General features: G+C 40.4%; 1 protein-coding gene across 3 annotated transcripts in view; it reads left to right on the plus strand.

Annotated features, from left to right (window-relative positions):
• The window catches only part of atp13a3 (ATPase 13A3), a 162,060-nt gene that overhangs the window by 132,512 nt on the left and 8,895 nt on the right, over nucleotides 1–20,653 (plus strand). For 2 of the 3 annotated variants that reach the window (XM_072572532.1, XM_072572531.1), the window contains exons 29-31: nucleotides 5,031–5,212; nucleotides 10,159–10,247; nucleotides 13,486–13,566. In XM_072572532.1, the coding sequence (XP_072428633.1) occupies nucleotides 5,031–5,212; nucleotides 10,159–10,247; nucleotides 13,486–13,566 (352 nt within the window). Of the gene's footprint in view, nucleotides 1–5,030; nucleotides 5,213–10,158; nucleotides 10,248–13,485; nucleotides 13,567–14,028; nucleotides 15,332–20,653 lie in introns of those variants that run through there. The other variant, XM_072572533.1, reaches the window with a different exon arrangement.

A 20,653-nucleotide genomic window follows, 5' to 3' on the forward strand; every position in this document is an offset into this window, starting at 1 on the left:
GACATCAGTCTAAACTTACTGGATTTGCAATTGCAAGTTACAGGAGAATAGTATGTGAACCAGCAGGGGTTTCAAGTTTTATTCAGAATTAAGAATATGAAAGTAGCATTTTATTCTTATTCTTTTTAAAGTTATCATCTTTTAGTTCTTTCCTCATGAAAATGAAATGTTCTAATCAGATATGACGTTTCATACAACAATAGCCATCTCATACTTAACATGCATGAACTTGGATTCATGCTATCATCAAAGCAAAGCAAGGACCCTGTCCTTGAAAGATCCCAAGGCAACCGTCTCCCAAGGCAGAGGGTTGGGATAATAGGTTCTTTTTCATAATGGCAGCTAGTGACAAGTGGTGTCCTGCGGGATTCACTGTTGGGGCCACAGCTGTTCACTTTATATATTAGTGATCTGGATGAAGGGATTGGAGGCATTCTGGTGAAGTTTGCCGATGATGCAAAGTTAGGTGGACAGACAGGTAGTACTGCGCTGGTGGGGAGGCTGCAGAAAGATTTAAACAGTTTAGGAGAGTGGTCCAGGAAATGGCTAATGAATTTCAAAGTGAGCAACTGTGAGGTCTTGTACTTTGGAAAGAAGAATACAGGCATGGACTATTTTCTAAATGGTGAGAAAATTCATAAAGTCAAAGTACAAAGGGATCTGAGAGTGCTAGTCCAAGATTCTCTAAAGCTTGACTTGCACGTTGAGTCCGTGATTAAGAAAGCAAATGTAATGTTGTCATTTATCTCAAGACGATTGGAATATAAAAGCAGCAATGTGCTACTGTGACTTTATAAAGCTCTAGTTAGGCCCTATTTAGAATATTGAGTCCAATTTTGAGCCCCGCACCTCAAGAAGGACATACTGACAGTGGAGCGTGTCCAGCTCCAGCTCCACTCCTGTGTCTTATGGTCTAAATGTTGCTTGCACATCTGCGCTGGGTGCTGCCAGGTGGGACTAGATTGGGGTGGGATATCTGGTCGGCAAAGACAAGTTGGACCGAAGAGTCTGTTTCCGTGCTGTATATCACTATGACTGACTCTGTACAAATTTGCAGCAAGGACAGCAATTTGGGATGGAAACTAAAGCTCATTTATTTTTGGGAGGAAATTTCATGACCTGGTTTTGTGATTGTGTCATTTGGCTGCCAAAGATATCTACTTACTGCATTTGAACAATTTAACACTTGAGATAATCATTTGGGCCTGAAGTATTTCTTTTTTTTGATTCATTTGTGGAATGTGGGCATTGCTAGTTGGCCAGCATTTACTGCCCATCCTTAGTTGCCCTTGAGAACGTGGTGGTGAGCTGCCTTCTTGAACCGCTGCAGTCCATCTGCTATGGGTTGATCCACAATGCTACCAGGGAGGAAATTTCAGGATTTTTAGCCAGCAACAGTGAAGGAAGGGCGATATATTTCCAAATCAGGATGGTGAATGGCTAGGAAGGGATCTTCAAGGTGGTAGTGTTCCCATATGTCTGCTGCCCTTATCTTTCTAGATGTAAGTTGTTGTGAGTTTGGAAGGTGATATCTGAGGATCTTTGTGAATTTCTACAGTGCATTTTGTAGATAATACATACTGCTGCTACTGAGCATTGGTGGTAAAGGGAATGGATGCTTGTGGATGTGATGCCAATCAAGCAGGCTGCTTTGTCCTGGATGGTGTCAAGCTTCTTGAGTGTTGTTGAAGTTGCACTCATCAAGGCAAAGCAAGTGGGGAGTATTCCATCACACTCCTGATTTGTGCCTTGTCGATCTTGGACAGGCTTTGAGGAGTCGGGGGTAAGTTACACGCCACACTATTCCTAACTTCTGACCTGCTTTTGTAGCCACTGTGTTTATCTGGTGAGTCCAGTTGAGTTTCTAGTCAATCATAACCACCAGGATGTTGATAGTCGGGAATTCAGTGATGATAACACTGTTGAATGCCAAGGGGAAGCAATTAGATTTGTCTTTTATTCATGATGGGCATAGTCTGGCATTTGTGTGGCATAAATGTCACTTGCCACTTGTCAGCCCAAACCTGGATATTCTCCAGATCATGTTACATTTAAACACCGAAGTATCTGAGTATCTGTAGTATCTGGGTATCTCAGAATTTGAGGAGTCATGAATGGTGCTGATCATTGTGCAATCATTGGTGAACATCCCCTCTTCTGACATTGTGATGGAGGGAAGGTCATTGATGAAGCAGCTGAAGATGGTTGGGCTGAGGACACTACTCTGAGGGACTCCTGCAGAGATGTCCTAGCAGTGAGATAACTGACCTCCAACAACCACAAACATTTTTCTATGTGTCAGGTATGACTGCAACCACCGGAGAGTTTGCCCCCGATACCCATTGATTCCAGGTTTGCTCGGGCTCCTTGATGCCATGCTCAGTTGAATGTAGCCTTCATGTCAGGGGCTGTCACTGTCATCTTACCTCTGGAATTCACCTTTCTTGTCCAAGACTGTAATGAGGTCCAGAGCTGAATGATCCCAGTGCTACCCAAACTGGGAATCATTGAGCGGATTATTGCTGATCATGTGCTGTTTGATAGAACTACTGGTGACACCTTCCATCACTTTACTCATGAGCGAGAGGAGACTGTTAGTGCAGTAATTGGCTGGGTTGGATTTGTCCCTGCTTTTAATGTACAAGACATACTTGGGCAATTTTCCACATTGTCACATTGTTGATACCAGTGTTGTAAGTGTTCTTGAACAGCTTGACTAGGGGAGTGGCAGGTTCTGGAGGACAAGTCTTCAGTACTATTGCCAGAGTGTTGCCAAGGCCCATAGCCGTTCCAGTATCCAGTGTCTCCAGCTGTTTCTTGTGGAGTGAATGGAATTGGCTGCAGACTGGGATGTGTAATGCTGGTGCCATTGGGGGAGGCTGAGATGGATCATCCACTAGGCACTTCTGCCTGAAGGTTGCTGTGAAAGCTTAAGCTTTCTCTTTTGCACTGATATTCTTGGCTCTTCCATTGTTGAGGATGGGGATATTTGTGGAGCATTCTTCTCCAGTCAATTGTTTAATTGTCCACTACCATTCATGACTGGATATGGCAGAACTGCAGAACTTAGATTTGATCCGTTGGTTGTGGGATCACTTAGCTCTATCACTTGCTGTTTGGTATACAAATAGTCCTATTTGGTGGCTTCACCAAGTTGATACCTTATTTTCAAATATGCCTGGTGCTGCTCCAGGCATACCTTCCTACACTCTCCATTGAACCAGGGTTGATTCCCTGGCTTGATGGTAATGGTTGAGTGAGAGATATGCTGAGCCATAAGGTTACAGATCATGCTGGAGTACAATTCTGCTGCCCTTGATGGCCGACAGTGCCTCATGGATGTCCTGTCTTGAGTTGCTAGATCTGATCCAAGGCTGTCCAATTTAGCATAGTGATAGTGCCACAAAACATGATGGCCGTTATTTTCAATGTGAAGGTGGGATGTAGTCTCGACAAGGATTGTGTGGTGGTCACTACCTTGGGTACTACCTTGGCCAGTTGTACCTGGCAGATTGGTAAGGCTGAGGTCAAGTATGTTTTTCCATCTTGTTGATTTCTTCACCACCAGCCACAGACCCAGTCTAGCAGCTATGTCCTTTCGGACCCAACCAGCTTGATTTGTAATACTGCTGCCGAACTACTCTTGGTGGTGAACATTGAAATCCTCCACCCAAAGTACATTTTGTGCCCTTGCCATCTTCAATGCTTCTTCAAAGTGTTGTTCAAGATGGAGAAGTACTGATTCATCAGTGAGGGAGGATGGTACATGGTAATCAGCAGGAGGTTTCCTTGACCATGTTTAACCTGAAGCCATGAGATTTCATGGAATCCAGAGTCAATGTTGAAGACACTCAGAGTGACTCCCAGTATACCACTGTGCTGCCACTTCTGTTGGGTCTGTTCTACCGGTGAGACAGGACATTATTCAGGGATAGTGATGGTGGTCTGGGACATTGTCTATAAGATATGATTCTGTGAGTATGGCTACCTCTGGCTGTTGCTCAACTAATCTGTTTCAAATAATCTCTCTTCCCAGCCCCTACACCTCCCTTCCACTCCTCCCTGCCACCAATCGGATTCACTTCTCCCATTGACATACCAGTTTGTACCCTCTATCTGTCTTCACCTATCCCCATTTCACCACCGTGCCTCTACCATCCCCTTTATCTGCAGCTCCCCCTACACCCACCCCCAGTCCTGAAGAAGGGTTACACCTGAAATGTTGACTTCTCCAGCTGCCTGGCTTGCTGTATTCTACCAACCTCCTGCCTGTCTACTTTGGATTCAAGCATCTGCAGTTTTTTTTGTCTCTGACTAATCTGTGAGACAGCTCTCCCAACTTTGGTATGAGCCCCCAGATGTTAGTGAAGAGTACTTTGCAGGGTTGACAGGGCTGTTTCTGCCATGGGTTTTTTCCATGTCTAGATCGATGCCAGGTGATCCTTCCGGTTTAATTTCTTTGAGACTTGATTAGCGATTATCTTAGCAATTAATACAACTGAATGGCTTGCTAGGCCTTTTCAGAGGTAAGAGAGAGTCAACCCCATTGCTGTGGGTTTGGAATCACATGTAGGCCAGACCAGGTGAGGATGACATTTACTTCTGTGAATGATATTTGTGAATGAAGTTGGTTTTTCTGACAATTGACAGTGGTTTCATGGTGATCAGTGGATTCTTGATACCAGATTTTTTTATTGAATTCAAATTCCACCTTCTGTCGTGACAAAGTTCAAACCTGGGTCCCCAGAATATTAGCTGAGTTTCTGGATTAATAGTCTAGTGATAATACCACTCAGCCATCACCTACGCCTGTCTGATGTTGTAAATAATAACATTAAGAATTTCAGTTTGGAATCTGGATTAAACTATTTCATTGATCTTTCTGTTATTCTGAAAAAAGTCATCTTGATGAAATGATCAAAGTCAGAGTTGGGATATTGATAAATTATTTGGATTACACTATGCTGAATTACTAATTTCTTTTTGAAAAGCTTTGTAGAGGTTATATATTTGTTACTGTTTTATTTCAGTGCCTGCAGTTCGTCAAAATTGAACTTCACGCTGGAGCACAATGATACATATCCTCACGATGAAAAGAATATTAAGAACTATGAAAATATTACGGTGTTTTTTATTTCATGCTTTCAGTACCTCATTGTGGCTATTGTGTTTTCTAAAGGAAAGCCATTTCGACAACCTAGTTACAAGAACTGTAAGTTAATTGTATATTTTATTTACATGATTTGTGTTTCCCTGAGTGAAGTTCACAGCAGAATTCCTGTGCTTTCTGCTAGTCAAGAAAGTATTTATATTAAACCTGAGACCAGAGAATAGCACTACATTTTTCTGTTGGAATTCTTCCTTATGTGGAAATTTGCTATTATGTGTTCATTTCACCGTGTGTTAGATTTTTCTAAGTACAGTTATAGAGTCATAGAGATGTACAGCATGGAAACAGACCCTTTGGTCCAACCCGTCCATGCCAACCAGATATCCCACCTGCCAGTACCCAGCCCATATCCCTCCAAACCCTTCCGATTCATATACCCATCCAAATGTCTCTTAAATGTTGCAATTGTACCAGCCTCCACCACTTCCTCTGGCAGCTCACGTACTATCCTCTGTGTGAAAAAGTTGCCCCATAGGTCTCCTTAATATCTTTCCCCTCTCACCCTAAACCTACGTCCTCTAGTTCTGGACTCCTGACCCCAAGGAAAAGACTTTGCCTATTTACTCTATGCATGCCCCTCATAATTTTGTAAACCTCTCTAAGGTCACCCCTCAGCCTCCAACTCTCCAGGGAAAACAGTCCCAGCATGTTCAGCCTCTCCCGATAGCTCAAATCCTCCAATCCTTGTAACCTCCTTGTAAATATTTTCTGAACCCTTTTAGGTTTCACAACATCTTTCTGATAGGAAGGAGACCAGAACTGCACGCAATATTCCAACAGTGACCTAACCAATGTCCTGTACAGCTGCAACATGACCTCCCAACTCCTGTACTCAATACTCTGACCAATAAAGGGAAGCATACCAAACGCCGCCTTCACTATCCTATCTACCTGCGACTCCACTTTCAAGGAGCTATGAGCCTGCACTCCAAGGTCTCTTTGATCAGCAACACTCCCTAGGACCTTACCATTAAGTGTATAAGTCCTGCTAAGATTTGCTTTCCCAAAATGCAGCATCCCGCATTTATCTGAATTAAACTCCATCTGCCACTTCTCTGCCCATTGGCCAATCTGGTCAAGATCCTGTTGTAATCTGAGGTAACACTCTTCCCTGTCCACTACACCTCCAATTTTGGTGTCATCTGCAAACTTACTAACTGTACCTCTTATGCTTGCATCCAAATCATTTATGTAAATGACAAAAAGTAGAGGACGCAGCACCGATCCTTGTGGCACTGCATTGGTCACAGGCCTCCAGTCTGAAAAATAACCCTCCACCACCACCCTCTTGTCTTCTACCTCTGAGCCAGTTCTGAATCCAAATGGCTAGTTCTCCCTGTATTCCATGAGATCTAATCTTGCTAATCAGTCTCCCATGGGGAACCTTGTCGAACGCCTTACTGAAGTCCATATAGATCACATCTACCGCTCTGGCCTCATCAATCCTCTTTGTTACTTCTTCAAAAAACTCAATCAAGTTTGTGAGACATGACTTCCCATGCACAAAACCATGTTGACTATCCCTAATCAGTCCTTGCCTTTCCAAATACATGTACATCCTGTCCCTCAGGATTCCCTCCAACAACTTGCTCATCACTGACGTCAGGCTCACTGTTTTGTAGTTCCCTGGCTTGTCCTTACCGCCCTTCTTAAACAGTGGCACCACGTTATCCAACCTCCAGTCTTCTGGCACCTCACCTGTGACTATCGATGATACTAAATATCTCAGCAAGATGCCCAGCAATCACTTCTCTAGCTTCCCACAGAGTTCTAGGGTACACCTGATCAGGTCCTGGGGATTTATCCACCTTTACCCGTTTCAAGACATTCATTTTGCAAGATGTCACCATCTATTTCCCTCCAGTCTATATCTTCCATATCCTTCTCCTTGTAGTTTCAGTCTCTAAAAATTCAGATAAATCACATGTATTTTGTGATTTTGTCTTTCTATAATATTTAACTTTTTTCATCATCATCACAACAAGATCTATCTTGAGATTATTTTCTCTGTGTGTTACATGAAACTGAGCTCCATTGATATTAGTCAGAAGTGAGTGAAACATCATGGATGAAATCAACTGCTGTCATTAAATCAACATCGCTAAAACAACTTTTTCTATAGAGCCTTAATGAAGTGTTGCAAAGTGTTTTTTATAGGAGCACAATAAAACAAAGCTGACACCAGATGGAGGAAATTAGTTTTGATGATCAAAAGCATAGTCAAAGAGAGATTTTAAAGAGCCTTTCAAAGGGAGAAGGTGAGTTGGATATATATAGAGTGAGTGCTCCAGAACTTGGAGCTTATGAAATTTAAGCATGGCCAGTAGTTTGGAGCAATTAAAATCAAAGATGATTAATAGGCCAGAATTGGAAAAGTACAGATATCTCAGAGGGTTCTAGGGCTTGAGGAGATGGTAGTGGGTTGGTGAGGTCTTACAGGGGTTTGAAAATAAGTACAAGGATTTCACAATCAAGTTGCTTCAAAATCATTTCGACCATGTAGCCATTATAGGTCGGAAACACAGAGTGGGAGAATGGAACTTACTGCAAATTTAGAGAAAAGCAGCAGTGTTTTGTGTGCCAACTCATCGAATTATATAATCCATACAGTGTGGAAGCAGGCCCATGAAGTTTATTTCTGACCCTCCGGAGAGCATCCCACCTGGACCCACTTCCTACCCTAACCATGTAACCCTGTGTTTCCCCTTGCTACTCCACTTTGCCTGCATATCCCTGGACATTATAGGAAATTTAGCTTGGACAATCCACCTACCCTGCACATCTTTGGACTGTGGGAGGAAACCGGAGCACCTGAAGGAACCCCACACATACACAGAGAGAACTTGCAAAGTCCCCAGATAGTCACCCAGGGGTACAATCAAACCTGGTTCCTTGGAATTGTGAGGCAATAGCGCTAACCATTGAACATCTGTGCCACCCATGGGGGATTATAGTGTCGGAGACCAGCCAAGAGTTTGTTAGAATAGTTGGGTCTATAGGTAATGAAGGCATGAATCAGAGTTTCAGCAGCAGATGAACTCAATAGTGACATTGGGTGATGTTACAAACCTGGAAATAGGAGGTCTCATTCTCAGAATGATGATAGTGAGAGAGATGGATTTGGTGAGTGGGAAATTGGAGACAATAACATGAATCTTCCCAATGTTTAATTGGAGGAAATTCTGATCATCAGTACTTGATGTTGGCTAAACTGTTTCACAACTTAACACCTGTGAAGGAATTGAAAGATGCAGTAGTGAGTTAGAGCTACATGTGAAGTTTGCGAAAACTAAGGTTGTCCTTTCTGATGCTGTTGCCAAGCGGCAACTTGTAGATAAGTATTAGAAAGTGACCAATGACTCATGCATTCAGTGCCTAGCACTATATTCCAAAATGCTAATTGAATGTCAGCAGGACATAACAGTTGCCTAACTTTAAACATTTTTTGAAACATTTACTTACTTGATTACAAACACACATTTTCAAACTGCAGTTGCAATTTATGTTACTTTGTAGACACCAGTGAATGCCCACCACATGCTTACAGTTAAATACAATAGATACGCAATTGAAACAGGATTGTATTGACCTCTTGTCAACAATGCGTGAAATATGGTCAGGTATAATGGTAGATTTAGACATTCCTAACTTGATCTGACTTTTTTTTTACCCAATATTCTACAAGACCTCCACTTATCCTGCAGGAACTGGTACAGGCCAGTCTTACCAACTCCTCAAGGAGATCAGTCCTTGGAGGTTGTTTGGTCACAGGATTTATGAAGAATATAAACTCAAAGACTTCAGAGAGACTCTTCATTAGAGGGTGCAGCATTCTCCAATCTCTGCTCTGCTGGAACAGATGATATACCTGGCGAATCTTTGATGAACAGGTTGTTTTTAAACAGCAGCAAAGAAACTCTAGTGTATTGTATGTGTTCCAACCACACAATCGTTGCAGAGAGGTTGGAGGAGTCCATCTTGAGCATGACTGTGCTCATGCAGCAAATTGCAGGAAAGTTGAATGGGATAGTGATGAAAAGGAGCATATAACTGAGAAGTCAGTACAAAGTACTTCCTTTCTTTCATCAGTTGACACCACTTTAGTCAGTACACAAGTACAGCCATGTGCTGCAGTGTCTGAGTCTGTCACCACACAGTTGCAGATAAGGCAGTTGTTGGCAAGACTGTCATGGGCTCAAAACCCAGATTTTATTAATCAAGACCAACTCAGTAGTCAGAACAGGTATTTGAGCAGCCACCCTCTATTGGAACTGATAGCACAGTTTATTCCAGACACAAATAGGAAGTTTCAAGATTACCAGTTACATGAGTATATGTATGTTGTAGTTTATATATGATCCACACAAATATTGTTGTTTTGCATCACTTGTCTATCTTGCTCATTCATAGTTTCTGGCTGACAAGTGGCCTTTTCTGCTGTATAATGATCAACTCCATGACATGAATTTGAGTTTGAGCCATGGTGATGTTGTGAAGGTGATGCTTTGTCAGTAGCAAAGTTAATATATTTGACAATGCAGAGAAGTTGTGGGCCACCCACCTTCTGCATTTGTTTGCTGCCGACTGCGATATCTTCAATGCCCCCACTTTTCATACTTGTCTTTAAATTCATCCATTCCCTTGCCCCCTCTCTATTTCTATAATCACTTCCAGCCCCAGAACCTTCCAAAGACTTCACTCCTTCCAGTTGTGAATTCTTGCTCAATCACTTATTTCACTCCAGTATTGAACATCATACTTTCAGTCCTCTAGGCCTCTTAATCTCTGTAAGGCCCTCCCTAAAACTCTTTATTTTTCTGTTTCTTTCTCCTTTTGAGACCAGCTTTCTGCTATTTGTTCTGTTTCCTTTGGTGCAGTGCCAAGTTTTGCCTATGTATGCTTCTGCGAAGAGTCTTGTGATCTTTACTACTTTAATGTCCAATATAAATGAGAATTGTTGTATGAAGTACTTTTTGTTGTTCTGACAGATCCTTTTGTGGTCACACTGGTACTTCTTTATACCTTTATATTTTTCATAATGATTTTTCGAATTGAGGTGATTGATCAAGCTCTACAGGTAAGAGTCAATTTAAATTCTGAGTTTTAAAGAATACTGTTATTTAAAGTAACTTGACATTATCATTTTAAGATGTGTCTTGTGCATTATTTTTGGCAACATTTTCATTGACAATCCTGTGATGTAAAGTACTTGATATCGGTGGTGTCAATAATAAGGATTTTTCTGGTCCCTCCAATGGCAAGTACTTTGCTCAAAAACTGCATGCATTCATGTAGAACTCTGAGCTCAAAAACTGCATAAATTCATGTAAAACTCCGTTATCTCACTTTTTAGATTAGAATCTATCTAAACACCATGGCATAGACAGAGAATACAGGGGGCCAACACCTTCAACATATTGTCTAGCTATCACCATTATTAACAGCTAACCCGCGAATGCAACTTTTTTAAAAAAAAGGTTTTGTGATTTACACATGAAAGAAGTGAAACTATCACAGTATTCTAATAGATGAAAGGCTTAACAATCAATTTTTCAATGTATAATTTCAGTTACATCACACTGTAAATTTTTGCTATAAATTCTGTTAGGATTGAGCCCTCCACTACCACTCGATGAAGGAGCGACGCTCCAAAAGCTAGGGTGCTTCCAATTAAACCTGTTGGACTATAACCTGGTGTTTTAACTTTGAGAGGCATTGATAGGGTGATTAGCCAAGGTTTTTTTCCCCAAGGTAGGGGAGCCCAAACCAGAGATTGTAGGTTTAAGGTGAAAAGGAAAAGATTTAAAAGGGACAACCTTTTCATGCAGAGGGTGTTGCGTATATGGAACGAGCTGCCACAGGAAGTGGTGGAGGCTGGTACAATTACAACATTTAAAAGTCATCTGGATGGTACATGAATAGGAATAGTTTAGAGGGATATGCTGGAAAATGGGATTAAATCAGTTCAGGATATCTTGTCAGCATGGATGAGTTGGGCCGGAGGGTCTGTTTCCATGCTGTATAACTCTATGGCTATTGGGCTGATTGTGGTAAAAAGAAAATCTTATTAAGATACCTGATTTGGTTACTAAGCAAATACGCTTCATCAGACTTCACTAGAGGAGGCATATGCTGCCATAATAGATCCAAAGGAGGTAGAATTGAAATTTAATAAGACAAAAATAGCAAAGGCATGTGAAAGGTTGGCAGTAATTAAAGTAAAAGGCCACATAATCCAGATAGGTTCATTCCAAGTTATTGAGGGAAGTATAAATAGAAATTAGAGGTTCTGACTATAATCTTTCAGACTTTCCTCAATATTTGTGGGTAATGCCAGAGAACTGAAGGACTACACGTCAATAAACTCACTACTTAATCTTTGTTCCAAGTGTAAAGTCCAATTTCTCTAATCCTTCCTTGTATCTAAAATACCTCAGTCCTGGTATTATTCTAGTAAATGTCCTTTGCATTCTCCCTTGGGCTCTAACATCCTTCCTTAAGTAAGTTGCCCCAAACTGAACACAGTTCTCCAAATGTGGTCTGACCAATGATTTGTAGAGGTGTTGCTTTATGACACTTCCTTCCTTTTGTACTCTATACCTCTAATTATAAACCCAAGGATCCTATAAGCCACATTAACAACTGTTTCAACTGACCTGGACACCTTCAGAGAATTATGCACTTGAACCCTGAGCCACCTTGCTCCTGTACCTCCCCCAAATTTGTACTATTAAGGCTGTCTCTCCATGTTTTCTTCTACTAATGCATTTCCTTATATTTCTCTACGTTGAAATTCATCTGCCAGTTTCTTCCCATTTAAGCATCCCATGTCCCTCTGAAGTCGCTCAGCATCCTCCTTACAATCCGCTGTTCCCCCTGGCTTAGTATTATCTGTAAATTTCAGATTTTGCCTTCAACGCCCAACTCCAAATTGTCTATATAAATTAGAAAAAACAAGTATCCCAACACCACTCCCTGGGGAAAACCACTTGCAACACAATCCAGTCTGAGACATGTCCATCTATACCTACCCACTGTTTATTATCTTTAGCCAACTTCTAATCTATGCTGCAAAGGATACGTCAATTCCAAACATTTCTAATTTGCTAACCAACCTTCTATGTGGCAACATATCAAATACTTTCTGATAGTCCAAAATACACATCATCCGCAACACTACTCTCATCCTCTGCCCGTGTCACCTCATCAAAGAACTCAATTAAATATATCAGACGTGACCTGCCCTTGACAAAGCCATGTTGACTGTCTAGTATTAGTTTTTTTTCTCTAAGTGTACATTGATCCTATCCCTCCATCAGTTTTCCCACTATCGATGTCAAGTTGACAGATCTGTAGTTTCCTGGGTTAACTTTTGCCTTTTTCTTAAACAACAGTGTCACATTCGTAATCCGCTAGTCCCCCAGACTAATCCTGTGTTCAGAAAGACCTGGAGAATTTCTAACAATGGCTCCACAATTTGTTCCCTTAACTTTCTCAGCAATCTTGGATGTATTCTAGCTAGGCTTGGTGACTTCTCTACTTTGAGTGCTGCCAGCCTTTTTAGCATCTCTATCTATCAATATACTGATCATTTTCTCAACACCATTATTTTCAATTGGGTCATTTGTCATCATTTTCTAATTTAGTAAAGACAGAAGCAAAGTACTCATTTAGTACCTCTGCCATACCCTTTGCTTCAGTGAGCAGCTTACCCTTGACCTCAGTTGGAATATTATTTTGAATTATGTTGAATCATATTTTACGAAAGGTTGACAAGGCATCAGAAGAGGTCAAGGAAATAATTATGAGAATGGCACAAAGGATGAGTAACCTCAGTTATATTGAGATATTGAGGAAGTTGGAATTGTTCTCTTTCCAAAAAAGATTGAGAAGAAATTTGACAATTATTCTAAATCTTGAATAGTTTCAGTAAATGAAGCAAAACTGTTTCAGATATCTACATAGTTAACTAATTGCAACTGTATAAATGTCCCATTGTGTCAAATCTGCATTATAAATGGAGCATCTCAGCATCAAGGGAAATTGAATTAATTTTAAAAATTTCATGTTATAGTGACTTATGAATGCTGATGCTAACATTAGCAATTTGTATTGAACAAAGAGAAAATGTGTTGTATATCTGCACTATAATCTCTCATCTTTAGTTAATATGCAATGTCTAATTATAATGTATTTAGAAGTAACATTTCAAAATCATTAGAACTAAAATGTATTTGATTAAATAGAAATAAGTTGAGAGTAAATTGAAATGATTAATGGCAATACCAAATGTAATAATTTGTATTGCTTTACAGCTGGTTTGTGTTCCTTATAGTTGGAGGTTTACAATGGTCCTTTTAATTCTAGTAAATGCAGTTGTCTCTTTCTTAACTGAGGTAAGTAAACAATGTGATTTAAAGTTTCATACTTTAATAATATTCAGTTGTAACTGCAATATTTTTCTGCTTAATTTCTGTGTTATCATAAAATAGGAAATCTGTTTAAAATAGAGATATCTCTGGCTATTTTGTGTAACGTCTAGTGAATCAACTGTTTTTCAATCCATCGCCTTAGTTCTGTACTACAGAGTTTTGTATATTTAAGGATAAATCTGCATTGATGTCAGTTTGGTGACATTTATTGGCAGTTTTTGACCATGTATCGAATGGATATGACTGAATTTCATTTTTTTAAAAATGAATGCTATGAATGCTTGTTTACAAGACAAGTTCCTGTTCCCTCAAATTCTCAGCATAGAACTAGAAGAAAATCTCTGATCATTAAGTTTCAAATCTTTGAGTCAAAAGTACACAAAAATTGACATCCATTTGTTTTACTTTGGGCACCTTTCCAAGCAGCAAGTACCAAGGCCTATCCTAGGGTGACACAAGGCCATCTCTATGTTCAGCATGTCACAAGTATTGAAGCAAAACACAAGTTATTGGAAGGTGCAGTGTGCCGCTACCAATATGTGATGTTCATCAGCTGAAATCCATAACTCAGGTGTAAAATGACAATGCCCCCACTTAAAATTTTACACTCTGACACAAATATTTGCTCTTCTGTGCAGCTGTCAAAGGCTAAGCAAGGGTATTATTTATTTTGCAAGGTGATGAGTGCAACGATTACATGATTTTAAAGGATTGCTTTCTCAGTTAATAGATTAATTGTACTTTCTTGATGTAAATGTTGACACTGAAGATCTGGAAGATGCATTTTCAGCAATACTCTGCCTACTGTAGATCTGTGTAACCAAACAATAAAAATTGCTCGATTTGAAAGAACTTGTCATGTTACTTTTTACAAAAAAAGATAGAGGTAGAAGTGCATATAGAATATTTCTAAATTGGGGGAGACACAGTGGCTCAGTGGTTAGCACTGCTGCCTCACAGTGCCATGGATCCAGGTTCACTTTCAACCTCAGGCAACTGTCTATGTAAAATTTACACATTCTCCCTGTGTTTTTATGGATTTCTTCTGGATGCTCCAGTTTGCTCTCACAATCCAAAGATGTGCAGGTTAGGTGAACTGGCTATGTTCAATTGCCCATAGAGTCCAGGGATGTGCAGGCTAAGTGGATGAGCCATGGGAAATTCAGGATTACGGAGGTAGGGTAGGTCTGGGTGCGAGCTCTCTGGAGCTCTGTCTGGAATCGATGGACCAAATGGCCTGCTTCTGTAGTAGAAATGCTATGATTCTAAATTTAATAATATGACAGCTGATCAGTGGGAAGCAGGAATATCGTGAAACTTGAATCAATTTATCAATTTCTATCTATTCGCCATTTTTTATGGAACATGAACAAATGTATTAAATATGTGTTGCCACCTAGTTTAAGCTTGTATTTTCCTGTTTAGAATTGAATAAGTATTTGAAATATGCAAATTATAGTACCAATTTTGCATTCAACAGCAAAGTGACTTTAAAGAAAACCACTAATACAGATCCAGCAAGCACAAAGCTAGGAATTTAATTTTTCCAAATCTTAATTTCATTTCAGTGGGAGCTGTAGGTAATCCAAACTGCCATGCCAGGAAATATACTAAACAGTAACACAGTGAAAAATTTTCTCACACAGGAGGAAAGGAGAGTTTCCTTTTTCAAATTTTGCAAAAAAAAAAACATTTGGGATGTATATAAGGAAATATACTTAAAAGTGGAATATCGTAAATAAATTTTATTAAAAAATCTTTTATTATCAAAAACAGTTTAAAGTTTTATCAATGAAGACATTTGACCTTCTGCAAGTATAAAGTTATAATTTCACACCAACTTAAGTCATTCAGAAATGTTTAACATTAGAAACTCCATTGCACCTGATTCAAAAATGCTTAACACTTTGAAGGATACAGTGAAAATAATGCACAAGAAGTGGATGTTCGCATCAGTTCAATGTTTACTAAAGATTTACATCTGTGAGAAATTCAGCTGTGCATTTTGAGAAGGATTGGGGTGTCAGTGACTGCTTTTGGATTTGCACATTTTATTGCATTTGTCCGGTGTCAGGAGCTGCTGCAAGTTTCATAGAAAAATGATAATGCATATTGACAATTTGCTGTCGTTACAATCACAAAGTTAGACCTTTTTTTCAATGGTATTGCCATGTAGATCACTAAGTGCAGGTCTGTCTATCTTGCTCCTTTTATTCCAACGTCTTTAGTTAATCAGAATCAGAAATACTATTTTAATTCTTATTAATCTCAGAAAAATTCTAAAATGGTTTAATCTAAGAATCTAACTCTGTAATGAACACAAACCTGTTGTGGATTTTAAAAGTACTGCAACCAAAACTCCTGTTCATTGTAACATGGTTATGTTAAATTAAGTGTTTTCTTCCATAAAATATGTTTTAATTTTTAGGCCATCAGATTTCTGGGGTATTAAGAACAGTTATTGGGTGAGAGGAAAGTGTACAAGCTTGGTTGCCCTGAACAGGATGAATGCCTTCAGACCAAAGTTAACTAGCACGGTCAGGAGAGTTTAAATTTTGTGGAATGGGTACCTTTCAGTAGAGGAGAGATAAGGTCATAGAAACCAAGAAAGGATAAATAGCAACAGGATAACTAATATAGAAAGGACAGGAATTAGATGGAGGGGGAAAAAAACACAAAGACTAGCCTGTGATTGAAACATGTCTTAATACAAGAGATATTACAGCTGAAATTGATAAGCTTACAGGAATGAATTGCTACACAGGGTTTGATGCAATGATCCTTCGGAGTTCCATATGTGGTATTTACTCCTGTTGTCTGTATAAACCTATTAAAATTGATTTCCCTTTTCAAATCCAATATAGGTTTTGCCTAGCTGTTTCTTCAAATTTTAAAACTTCATCCTGCCAACTCCAGGAACTAATGTGCACGCAGTGTAGTCTTTTATCCAGCATCATAACCCATAGCAACCTCCTTTTGAAAATAATTTCATTTGCTTTACCTATCAATTTATTCTACATGTCTTTGTTTTACTGTGCCCACTTCATTAGTTATCCTACTTTCTCAAGTGACATGAAATGCCTCCATATTCTTTTCCTCAACATTTTGCTTGAAAGTAGGAGTCAGATAGTGGTGGTGGAGGGTTGATTTTCAGAATGGAGGCCTGTGACCAGCTGTGTGCTGCAAGCATCAGTGCTACGTTCATTGCTTTTTGTCATTTATATAAATGATTTGGATATGAATATAGGAGGAATCGTTAGTAAATTTGCAGATGATACCAAAGTTGATGGTATAGTGGACAGTGAAGAAGGCCATCTCGGAGTACAACGGGACCTTGATCAGATGGGCTGAGGACTGGCAGATGAAGTTTAATTTATTTAAATATGCAATGTTGCATTGTGCTAAGGCACATCGGGGCAGGCCTTATTCAGTTAATGGTAGGGTCCTGGGGAGTGTTGCCTAACAAAGAGACCTTGGGGTGCAGGTCATAGTTCCTGGAAGGTGAAGTTGCAGGTAGACAGGGTAGTGAAGAAGGCATTTAGTATGCTTTCCTTTGTTGGTCAGTGCATTGAGTAAAGGAGTGTTGTGGCTGTGCAGTACTTTGGTTAGGCCACTTTTGGGATATGGCTCTCTATTCTGGTCTCCTAGCTGTTGTTAAACTTTAAAGGGTTCATAAAAGATTTACAAGGATATTTCCAGGTTGGAGGGTTTGATGTATAGGGAGAGGCTGAAAAGGATGGGGCTATTTTCTCTGGAGCATTGGAGGCAAAGGGGTGACCTTAGAGAGGTTTATAAAAGGATGAGGGGAATGGATAGGGTGAATAGCCAAAGCATAGGTTTTAGCAAGGTTTGTGAAGGTTTTAGGTGAGAAGGAAAAATGTTTAAAAGGGACCAAAGGGGAAACTTTTTCATGCAGAGGATGGTGTGTGTATTGAATGAGCTGCCAGAGAAAATAGTGGAGACTGGTATGACGACAACATTTAAAAGGCATTTGATGGTTCCATGAATAGGAAGGGTTTAGAGGGATACGGGACAAATGCTGGTAAATGGGACTAGATTAATTTAGGCTATCTGGTCAGCATGGACAAGTTGGACCGAAGGTTCAGTTTCTATGCTGTCCAACTCTGACTCTCAACTTTCACTGGGCTAGTACAAATTCAAACATTTTCCTACAGGGTCTTAGATTTTGACTGGGATTTTCCTCATCCTTTGCCATCTGGTCTCTCTTTCTCCCTTCCTCATTTAAAATGTGTATTCCTTTCCCTTCTCCTCTTTTACCTTTTATACTTTTCTCTGTGGCTCTACCCCATTATATTCTTTCTTGTGTCCTTTCCCCTCTCAGAAACACTCATTCATTTCAAGCAACTTCAACAGCCATTGAATTCTTGCAAAAGCAAATGACTCACCATTCAGTGTACCTAGTCCGTTCTTTTTTTTTCCTCCAGTCCTAGATACTTTGCAAATATTTCAGTTATCTCTGCTTTCTTCATCCTGCCAGGCAATTCCACCTCTAACATATTTGCAAGTTCTATCTGGCATTTGTTAATTCCTGTAAATCCATCAGGGATAACTCTTCCAACTGAGGATGGTTTCAGCTGCATCTACTGCTATCTGATTTAAATTCTCATATTGGATGAGGTTACCATGAAGGATCCTGCTTCTTAATTTCTCCCCTTCTCTGAAGCATGGTGACCCTCAGTTTAAACCACCACTAGTTGTCTCTCCCTAATGAGAGAATAGCCTGTGGTCTGGTCAGACTATGATGACTTTGCCTTTAAATTGTATTTTAATCCGGCATCTGACCTTTTATTCTTTACCAATAACCCCTACTTCTCATCTGTTCTGACATTGTCCTCAATTAAAGATCCTGGATCCTGCGCCCTCAAAATTTTGTTATGACTTAACTGGGAAGAGTGCACCCATTAGTCTCACTATTCCACCAGTCATAATAATTGTGTTAGTACCCAATTAAACCATCAAGGTGACCAGCCTGCCTGATTGAGTGGCATTCATGATCAAGGCAGTTCAATCAAGTTTCATTATTAACAGAAAGATTACTCTGTCTGCCACCGGCATTTTGGGTCTGATAGAAACCAGCCACCTGCTCTGCCCCAGGCAGGCATTGGCAGCCAGGGACTTTACCCACACGTATAGGGAGGGACAAGAATGGCAGACAGGAATTTGATAGGCAGTGGCCCTCATTACCTGGAGGCGGCAGGTGTGCTGCTATGCTATGGGGATCTACTTGCCCCAAGCATGTGACCGTCTGCCTGCCTCTATAGATAGGTTAGCTGCTGCAATGGAGAGCTAGGTCCAGCATACTCCTGGTCTCCTGGAGAGGAGCGTACGGCAACACTGGATCACCCTAACCATTGTTGTTCAAAACCAAAGACCTAGTGATAGGTGTACAGGGAACCTGGTGAGCAGTCCAGGTGCTCCTTCCTCAGGTGCCAAGAGACTCTCAGCCCCTCAGAGGTCTCTGCTCAGGACAGTCCAGAGGTGGCGAGGCCCTCCACCTCCACCTCGACTTTCAGCCACAGAGGATTCACTTACATCTGGCTACAAGATCCTCAGCGTATCTGGAGTGTCCAGAACAAATGTTCAAGGACAAAAATCCACGACCCAAAAGAATGAGCATGCTCACTCCATCCCAGCTACAGTATGTGGGACAGCACTGAGATGTATTGCTATGCAGAGCAAGAAGAAAACCAGTTGAGGACACTTTTGTGGAATAGGTGATGTTATACAGTCTATTAGGTATCATATTTTCTAATGTCTTTGTAATACATCAATGTATGTGACTTTGTATAATCCCAAATATGACTGTGCCAGCATGATGCTTAATCTGTTCAGGATGTGCCATGGCTTGATATTCTGTGTTGAGAGGCTGCTCCAACAAATGGAAGCAAGATGATCAAGGCATATATAGGGCTATGGGTTCTGCTTACACCACTGCTCCTTGTTCTGAAGATTCCCTAAAGGTGTTGGTGTGAAGGAGGTGGTCAGCCTTGTCTTGTCCAGGGAGCTGTAATGCTCACATGGAGCCAAATTATTAGGCTCACCAGGCATTGGGGATTGTTCAGGTCTGTATCCTGTTCAGTACGTGGCTTCATGTTAGTACAGGCCCCTCGTTCGTAAGTTGTGATTGCCCTTTCTGTGAATCCCATAGGCCTTACACCTCCCCAGGTTTCCACCCAACCTGTCTACATTAGTCTTCATCCGCACACCATTTCTCCCCCCCCAACCCCTGGCAAATGAATTGACCAATCCAGATGTGATCATACACAATTTCCTCTGTGAACCCAGCTTGCTCCTGATCGTAGATGAACTCCTTTCCTTGCATTGTCTTGCACCCATCCATGCTGTTCTATATCGCCCTCTTACAAATACAGTTGCTCACCTTTCCAGCAGCTCCCAGTACTGATGAACAAATTTCCCTCCCATGGCAGGGGTCCCCCTTGTCATGTTGTGTCTGGTTCTAAAGAATGATCATATTTGACTTTTCTGATCTTTTGGAAGTAACAGAGGGTTGTTGAAGTATAATCTTTGTAGCATAAGTATAATCTCTTACACTCAACATTCATTCTTTCCTCTCTGTTGCTCTGCTATGTATATTGTATAAAACATAAGCAGATGCATTTACCATCTTGGAGAGAAGCAAGATTACCTGTCTAATCAACTAGGTTAGCGGCTGGTATTGCTATACGCTCATCTTGTACATGGTTCCTTATTGGATATCAGGATTATTTGATGTACTAGTCTTTAATGTAGTAGATGGAGCTCTCGGGGACATGAACAATCCTTCCCTGTAAGTTAAATCATAGTACAAATGATTAAGCAAGTGCAGTTTGCTGAATGGCACTGAATCTGTGAAACAACTATATTTCCTGTCCAAATATGTCAAGGTTTTCTCTGGATGCAATGAAGCTAGTTGTTTTGAAGAGTGCACTTTCTTTGATTTAATTTCTCCTTTAGAGCTAAATAGCTCTTAAAATAAAGATATATTCTTATTACTTACAATGTCTCATAGTAAATATTCCACAGATTATCC

The sequence above is a fragment of the Chiloscyllium punctatum genome, chromosome 6, assembly GCF_047496795.1.
Source record: "Chiloscyllium punctatum isolate Juve2018m chromosome 6, sChiPun1.3, whole genome shotgun sequence".
NCBI lineage: Eukaryota > Metazoa > Chordata > Chondrichthyes > Orectolobiformes > Hemiscylliidae > Chiloscyllium > Chiloscyllium punctatum.